Genomic DNA, 8834 nt, shown 5'->3' with positions numbered 1-8834 from the left:
CAAGAAGAATGAAGTCCTTGACAACTTCAATCTTTTCTCCTTTGATAAGAATGTTGTTTATTGGTCCAGTGGTGAGGACTGATCATTAATTACACTGAATGTAAGTGGATTAAAGATACCAGTCAAAGCACAGAGAGCAGAATGGATAAGAAAACAAGATCCTTCAATATGCTGTCGACAAGAGACAAATCATAAAGTTGGAGACAGCCTGAATGCCTATCAACAGAAGAACAGCTAAACAAACTTTGGTGCATACACACAATGGAATATTATAAAATGTTGAAGAATGATGATGAATCTGTGAAGCACCTCACAGCACAGTTGATCCTAGAGGACAGTATGCTGAATGAAATTAGCCAACCACAGAAAGTCAAATATTGTATGAGACCAATGTTGTAAAAAGTTTAAAAAAAAAAAAAAAGATTTCCTTGATAAAAGAAATAATCTATGATGGTTATGGGGGAGGGGGATGAATATTATTCACAGACTAGAGGGTAGGCACATGTTACCATGGGTGACAGAATAGGTAATATACAACAAGAGGGAGGTTAGCAGAGGAAAGGGGAAGGTAGCCAGAGACACAGGGAAGAATTCAAGAGTTAAAGTGAATAGAGGTAAATACTGTTTACTGGTGGTACATGGAGGGGGTTGCAACCATGTAATTAAGTAAAGTATAGGATTTGCTGAATGTGAAATTGATGATCTGGTCTGTAATCCTTCACCCAATTCACAATAAAAAGCCGGGGGGGCGGAAATAAAAGCAGATTAAGTTTGTTGGTTAAAAATCAGAATCTCAAATTTCTTTCTTTCTTCTTAAACAGTTGAACTTTTATTACCAGTGGGGGTGGGGTTTGGGGGAGGTGGAAGGAGATAATGGTAGAGCACAGCGTAGGGGGCAGACACATCATAGTTCTGGCGTTGGGGAGGGCAATACACAAGAAGGGGGAGGGGTGGAAGAACGCAGTAGATAGAGGTACTCTGGGACAGCCTTGCATGGGCTAAGTGAGACAGAGGTAAATAGTGATGCATGCCTAACCTTGAAACAACAGGACTCTGTGATACAGGGATCTAGGCATAGTTTGAAGAGGAGAAATAATACTAAGTTGCTTCACTGTCTTATGAATATTAGTTTCCCTTGCCTACTATTGCAAAATAGACACTTGAGTGGGACACAAAGGAATGTTAGGAAACATGATTACAGAAAGCTTGTAAGCCCGTCTTCAGCCTATAACTGATTGGAATACTTAAAAGGGGTTCTAGAACTTGCCCAGTGAAATAGGCTTCTTACGGAGCCTTTGCAGTATATAGTACCTTAGGTGGAATCCTGAGCCCCATCCAGAACCTTCTGAGGTGGGACAATTCCACTAGCAAGGACAAGCAGACCAACCTGGAACAGCTAGAGTGACAGAAGATACATCTTCAAAGAAAGATCATCTGGAAAAACCCGCAACAAAAATGGCAGTATGACTGGCTACTACAAGAATAAGCAAGTTTTCACCTGGAAGCCATCAAGGCAAGAAATCAAGTCCCTTCAGGACAAACCCCCCTCTAAGACTGAAACTCAAAGGGAACACATGATCAGGAATGCAAGCTTGCTGGCGACCACACTGGTCTACTGGTGAATGGAAGAAAGAGAAAGGCAGCAATGAAGAAATGGGCTGAGTTTAACCACGTTCCATAGACTCCTGTTGACCTGGCAATGAGAGAGAGAAGAGGAAGGGCTGGTTGGTCCAAAGTGTGGTGAGACCTGGGAACACCTGAGCCCATGGACAAGGACATAGCCACAGAGGGCTAGAGCTGAGATGAAGTGAGGGGAGACGCACAAGATCACCCAAACTTGCAGACAGTACCCATTTGACCTAGCCTCCATGGCTTGATAATCAGAACTCGACTAGAGAAAGATTTTAAAAAAATTTTTCTTTTGATAAAGGAAATGAGGGTAAATTGCTACAATTTGATGAACTTGACCTATACTCATGATACCAACAGAGAGGGAAGGAGTCTTCACATCAAGTATCAATGCTATTTCCTCTGCATACAGGGTAGCTAGGGATGGGTAACTTAGACATTGGCTACCTAAAATGAGGGGGTGATAAAGGCATGAAATGACTGGCTTACAAGGTTTCAAGAGCGTTTAGTTTGTGTGTGTGGGGGGGAAGATAGAGTCCCCACTGAATAGTTTTCATCTTGTCTAGATGGGTTTGGTGAAAAGAGATGGGGTTAAGATTCTTATGATTCAATAGTGAGTAATTGTTATCATGTCTAATTGCAACTGTCACAATTGTAAAGGTAGAAGTTTTGTAACAAAAACGGAAGAGTAAATCTTACAGTCCAGAGGACCCTAGTATCATCAAGGGAGACGAGCAGAAGCAGAGTGTGGGACCTTATCCAGAGAAGCAGTGACACCAGAGATGGAGGCAGAGATGGGGACATGGAGAGAGGGAACAGCTGAGGACTCCAGATTCATAGGAAGAGAGGGACTGAGAGCTGGCAGCCAGGAGGCAGACTTGCAGATGTGCCCTTGGTGGTGTAAATTATTAGAAATAAGTGAGTGTTTAAACAAACAAACAAAAAAAGAGCTAAAATGAATAACGAGAAATACTGTTAACTGACGGTACATGGAAGGGATTATAATCATTGTAATGAAACAAAGTATATGATTTGTTGAATGTAAAACTGATGATCTGCTCTGTAAACTTACACTCAATTCACAATAAAAACTTAAAAAAAAAAAAGACATGTTGCAAAAGGGGTTTAATCAAAAAGACCAAAGCACATGTTGTCATGGGACTCTTCAGATTCCTCTTTTGTTACTTTCACTTTCTTCCAGTTGGGGCGTGGCAGTGGCAGCTGCTGGTGACGTCCTCTAGCCCCTACATTGTAGATAAAGCTCCAGATATTGACGTTCCTAACAAGCCAGGCCAGAAAGTTTCAACATTGGCACTGTCTACCTTAATGAGGGCATTGATCTTGTCCTCCGTGGTGTGAAGGTCACCTCATTGTCGTGCAGTATGAGGGCCGAGTAGATGGAGGTGAGCTCAGAGATGGGGGCCGAGGTGCGGTAGTGCCAGGTGCAGTGCAAGTAGCCGGAGAAAGTGAGAGCCTCACCCCAAAGGCACCTTAGCTTCCTCGGAAAAACTGAGCACCTTAGCGGCAAATGAGGAAAGAAGTTTTAAAATGTTAGTGTGAGTGGTTGAAAAAGAAGAAGACCCCCAATGAGGTGGATTAGCCAAGTGGCAGCATTGATGGACTCAAGGGTGGCAACAGCAGTGAGGTTGGCCTAGGATCGGGCAGTGTTTCGTTCTGCTGTGCCTAAGGTCGCTATGAGTCAGTACCAACTCGATGGCACCTAACAACAACAACATGTTACAGGGGTTTCTGTTCCTTTGAGTAAAAGACCCAAAGTAACAATATTCTGAACTGGATGTAAGTCTATTTCTCCTAAAGGGAAAGTTTGGGGCTGGAGTCCAGCTATATACACTAAACTTTGAGGACCCAGGCTCCTCTAGTTTGCTGCTCTGCCATTCCCAGGGAGGGTGTGGTCAAATTTGTTTTCTAGCTGGTGGGATGGTGGTAGGAACAAAGAAGAAAAGGTACAAAGAGTATGAACCATTCGTCCTCCATTAGACACAGCTTATCAATTGGTACACCTCACTGAAAAGGATGCTGGGAAATGCTGTCTTCATTTTGGGAGGCCATGTTGTTGTGTTAAGTGCCGTTGAGTCAGTTCTGACCCATAGCGACCCCGAACAGGGCTTCTGAGGCTGTAAATCTTTACGGGAGCAGAAAGCCTCATCTTTCTCCCGCAGAGGAGCTGGCAGTTTCGAACTGCTGACCTTGTGTTTCACAGCCCGATTCCTAACCACTACGCTACCAGAGCTCCTTTTGGGAGGCCATATGTACAGGGTCGCTATGAGTTGGAATCGACTCCACGGCACATAACAACAACAACAATGTCCAGCTAAAACCCGAGATTTCTTCTTATGGAGGAAGGGGAGAGTAGATACCAAAGTGCAGATAGCAGACGCTTCCTCACAGCTGAGTGCAGGATATATAAGAGACACAGTCAAAACCTATTGACAATGTTGTTGTTGTATGCCATGGAGTCGGTTCCAACTCATCGTGAACCTGCACAGGGTTTCCAAGGCTGCAAATCTTTACGGGAGCAGAAAGCCTCATCTTTCTCCCACAGAACAGCTGGTAGTTTTGAACTGCCGACCTTGAGGCTAGCAGCCTGATTTGTAACCACTACGCTACCAGAGCTCCTTGGTGACAATGGGAGAGTTCAAATGCATCCAAAGCAAGCAAGTAGAAAGGCAGGAAGATCAGACAGAAAATGGGCTTTGAGGTCTGATGCAAATACTCAAGTCTGCAGTTAGAGCTTGTATGTAATGCAAAGCAGCCAACAGCCAACGCGTAAGCAAATGTGTGTGGCTGTGTTGCAATAATACATGATTTATTGACACTAAAATTTGAATTGCGTATAATTGCTATGGGTCACAAAATACTATTGAACTTTAACTTTTTCTTCCCCTCCCCATCACTTAAAAATGTAAAAACCATTTTTAGTTATGAGCCATATTTGGCCTGTGGGCTCTAGTTTGCTGAGGGTCGCTATTAGTAGGAACTGGCTTGATGGCACTTAACAACAATTATATTAGTGCTTACTACTTCTGATGTGGCACTGTATGATCAGCACTGGATTGAGAACCACAAGGTTGACAGTTCAAACCCATCTGCTGCTCCTCAGAAACCCTATACAGGGTTGCTATGAGTCAGAACTGACTTCATAGTCCTGGAGTCTTGGTGTAGAATAAACACTCGACTGCAAGGTTGGTGGTTCAAACTCACCAGTCACTCCCTGGAAGCCCTATACTGGATCGGGTGCTATGGGTCAGAATCGATTGGACAGCACTTAGGTGTGGCGCTGTGGGTTAATGCACCAGACTGCAAAGCTGTTTGAACTGCAAGGTTGGTAGTTCAAGCTTACTAGCTGCTCCTTGGAAACCCTATACTAGGGTCGATATGGGTTGGAATTGACTCTATGGTACTTAACAACAACAACAATATAGACCAGTCTTAGAATCAGCATGTTTGGAACAACTTTGTTTAGTTAAGATTGTGGGATGACAAAAAGTGTCAGAGTGACTCCGTATTAACTGCCTATTTGTTCACTTTCAAAGTATGGTTTTTGTCATTCTTTTCTTTTTCCTGTTTATTCTGACTTTATGATGGAAAATTTTATGAGATTTAAAAACAAACAAATAAAACTGGGTGTGTAGTCTGTATGCCTTTGTGTTTTCATTTTCCTTTTATTTTACAAAACTATTGGTCATCATGGGTAAGAAGTTATTACAGTGGTCCTTTACCACAGGGGATTTGAGAGCTATGGGTTTAGGGGCTTCTGCATCCAACTGTGCAGCCAAGTGCCTTGGCTGGCGAGGCCCCATTGTGTGCCCTGGAAAGCTGGTGTAAGAGCCGGGGTCTGAGAGCCCATTCATTCAACACAGAAGCACAGAATGCGGAGGCACTGACCTGGCTGCTTTGGCCACAGAGGAAACCAGGCCAAGGTCCTTTCTGATTGTTTATGTTAGGTGACATTGAGTCAGTTCCAACACATGGTGACCCCATGCACAAGAGAAGGAAGCCCTGCCTGGTTCTGTGCCCTCTTCCGGATCCTTGGTCTGTTTGAGTCTGTTACTGGGAATGCTAACAACACCTCTGTCCTTCAAGAGAGGGCTCTTGCTTTCTCCTGATGAGGGACAGTCAAGTTAGGCAGGGTAAGAGGCTTGCAAGTGAAGAAGACGAGGGCGTAACTCGATGCTCAGACAAAGGTTTTGTTGTGTTTTAAAAAGTTTTGAGTGAGGAAAAAGCATCATTGTTTATTCATAGGGATAGACAGGAATGTCCAGAAAATGACCTGTTTAGGAGGGGCCATGCTAATTAGGAAGTAAAACACAGAGATTTTATAGGTGGTCTGTTTACAGTCAACAGACTATAAAATAGACTAGTGGCTGTTGTGAAGTGCCATCGAGTCATCAGACTCCTAGTGACCCTGTATAGGAGTTTTGAGGAGCAGCTGCTGAGTTTGAACCACTGACCCGACCTTGTGGTTCAGTGCATTGTCTTGCAGCGCCACACCCCAAAATGGGCTAGGTCTTGGGATTAATGCTTTCATCCTGCAAGAGGCGATTTCAGGGATTTGTAGAAGTCAAGTAGCAGATGTTGGGGGTCGAGTCATATGCAACTGGGCCCATCATAGCTGCTCAGGGGTCTTCTGGGCCCCCCGAGGGGGGGCAATGGGTATACAGGTCTTAGAAATTATCCATCACTGAGAATCAACTCAACAAACATTTACTGAGCGACTTCTGCTTACGTCCCAGGCATTGTGGATACAGTAGAGGAGCAAAGAGACCCCTGTCCTTGAGACAAAATCTTTGCTTTCCAGGTAACTCTTTCCAAGAGACGCCCTAGACTCCTTACCTTGAGTTTCTTATTGCAGCCCCCCAATCTAGGGGACTCATCTTCCAGGACTGTACTGGACAATATTCCATGGGATCTACGTGCTTCCAATCACCTAGTTTTTGGAAGTAGATTACCAGGCCTTTCTTCCGAGACTGTTCCCTATGGGTGACCCTGGCAGTATTTGAAACACTAGCACAGTAGTTTCCAGCATCATAGCAACATACATACTACTAAGGTATGACAAACTGACTGATGGGTGGTAGCCTGTTGTAATGGTACATATATGTAAGTATGAGCAGGATTGGATCAGTCTTTGTGCAGCTAGCTCCTCTCCTCTTTCTACCTGTTGTTATGTGCCGTGGAGTCCGTTCCGACTCATAGTGACCCTGTGTACAGGGTTTCTAAGGCTATAAATCTTTACGGGAGCAGAAAGCCTCATCTTTCTCCCATGGAACAGCGGGTAGTTTCGAACTGCTGACCCTGAGGTTAGCAGCCCGTTTTGTAACCACTATGCTACCTGCAGATGATACAACCTTGATCGCTGAAAGTGAAGAGGACTTGAAATATTTACTTATGAAGATTAAAGAGCACAGCCTTCGATATGGATTGCATCTCAATGTCAAGAAAACAAAAATCCTCACCACTGGACCAATAAACAACATTCTTATCAATGGAGAAAGGATTGAAGTTGTCAAGGACTTCATTCTTCTTGGATCAACTATCAACACTCGCGGAAGTAGCAGTCAAGAGATCAGACGACGTATTGCACTGGGCAAATCTGCTGCACAGGAACTTTTTAAAGTATTGAAGAGCAGAGATGTCAGCTTGAGGACTAGGGTGCGCCTGACCCAGGCCATTGTGTTTTCAATAGCCTCATATGGATGCGAAAGCTGGACAGTGAATAAAGAGGATCGTAGAAGAATTGATGCCTTTGAGTTGTGGTGTTGGAGGAGAATACTGAGGGTGCCATGGACTGCCAAAAGAACCAATAGATCTGTTTTGGAAGAAGTGCAGCCAGAGTGCTCCTTGGAGGCCAGGATGGCTAAGCTTCGTCTCTCCTACTTTGGACATGTAGTCCGGAGGAAACAATCGTTGGAGAAGGATGTCATGCTGGGTAGGGTGGAGGGTCAGAGAAAAAGAGGAAGACCTCCAACGAGATGGATCGGCCAGGTGGCATCATTGATGGACTCGGGGGTGGCAGCGGTGGTGAGGTTGGCCCAGGATCGAACATTGTTTCGTTCTGCTGTGCATGGAGTCGCTATGAGTCGGTTCCGACTCGATGGCACCTGACAACAACAACATGCTACCAGAGCTCCTCTCCTCCTCCCACCTAGTGTCACAGAAAGCTGGATTCCTGGGTTTTGTTTCTAATGCTGCATGTAACCCATGGCTGTCCTTGGCATTGTCAGTTTCTTATGGCCTGTTTTCTTCCTCATCTGTAAAATGGGCCGAGGTAGTGCGGATTACAGTTTTCAGTGTTTGGGAAACTCTGATGCCTTAGAAGAGCTTGATAAGAGTGGTTGTGATCTCAGATTTCGCGATTCTTGCACTTTCTTGGTTTCGCAGATCCTGAGATGCCCTGATTTTTCCAGGATTCTATGGTTCTAGCATTCTTTGCTCACGGGGATTCTCTGACACTGGGCCTTGACTCCTGCGTCTCCCAGCCTTCCCTGCCTTGGCCATGGCCCCCATTCGGTGCCGGCACCAGGATACCAGCCTCTATTCTCCAGGCCCATGTCTGGTCAGGGCCACTAAGGTAGGCTACCAGGCCGCTTTTCTAGACAGACAGGGGCTGTGTATTTGGTCCAGCTCTGTCTCCAACATGAGGTGTGTGACCTTGGGCAAGTCTTGGGGCATCAGGGCTCTTTTGTATAAAGGGGGAGGTTGGCAGTCCTGAGGCAAGTGCCCTGAGGGAGAGAGGACCTTTTTTGGGAGGAAGCCGGGGAAGGAAAGAACTACGGTCTCTTCTAGTATCAACTACCATTTTATTAGCACAAAATAATACCAACCCCGTAACCCCAAGGTCTGGGAATAAGTTAAGGCACAGAGCAGGCGCAGGGCATCTTCCCAGTCCAGTGGAAGACCGGAGCCCGCACGCCCTGAATTCCTGACCAAGCTTCCGAGGGGGCTGGGTTTCGAGGGTCTTTCCCCACGAGATGTGGGTCCGAAGGCGCCCTAGTGGTTGCGGGAAGGCCGCGTGAACCACTCCAGGGTGACTCCCGGGCCCGGCCGTCCGCTCGCTGCTCACTTCTCGAAGTAGGGCAGGTAGAAGAACTGGAACCCGCGGTGGCCCTTAACGGCGCAGTAGATGAAGATCACGTGGTAGACTGTGGGGCGGGGCCCGTCAGCGCCAAGGCCCCGCCCCTCCG

General features: G+C 45.7%; 1 protein-coding gene across 3 annotated transcripts in view; it reads right to left on the bottom strand.

Moving 5' to 3' along the window:
* Positions 1–8696: 8696 nt before the first annotated feature.
* Positions 8697–8834, bottom strand: part of TMEM134 (transmembrane protein 134) — a 12413-nt gene continuing 12275 nt past the window's right edge. For all 3 annotated transcript variants that reach the window (XM_006860847.1, XM_006860849.1, XM_006860848.1), the window contains one exon: positions 8697–8792. In XM_006860847.1, the coding sequence (XP_006860909.1) occupies positions 8710–8792 (83 nt within the window). In that variant the 3' untranslated portion in view covers positions 8697–8709. The remainder of the gene's footprint in view (positions 8793–8834) is intronic.

The sequence above is a fragment of the Chrysochloris asiatica genome, unplaced genomic scaffold (genome assembly GCF_000296735.1).
Source record: "Chrysochloris asiatica unplaced genomic scaffold, ChrAsi1.0 scaffold00040, whole genome shotgun sequence".
In the NCBI taxonomy this organism is placed as follows: Eukaryota; Metazoa; Chordata; class Mammalia; order Afrosoricida; family Chrysochloridae; genus Chrysochloris; species Chrysochloris asiatica.
The sequence above is the reverse complement of the archived record's forward strand: the minus strand, read 5'-3'. Positions and strand labels throughout refer to the sequence as shown.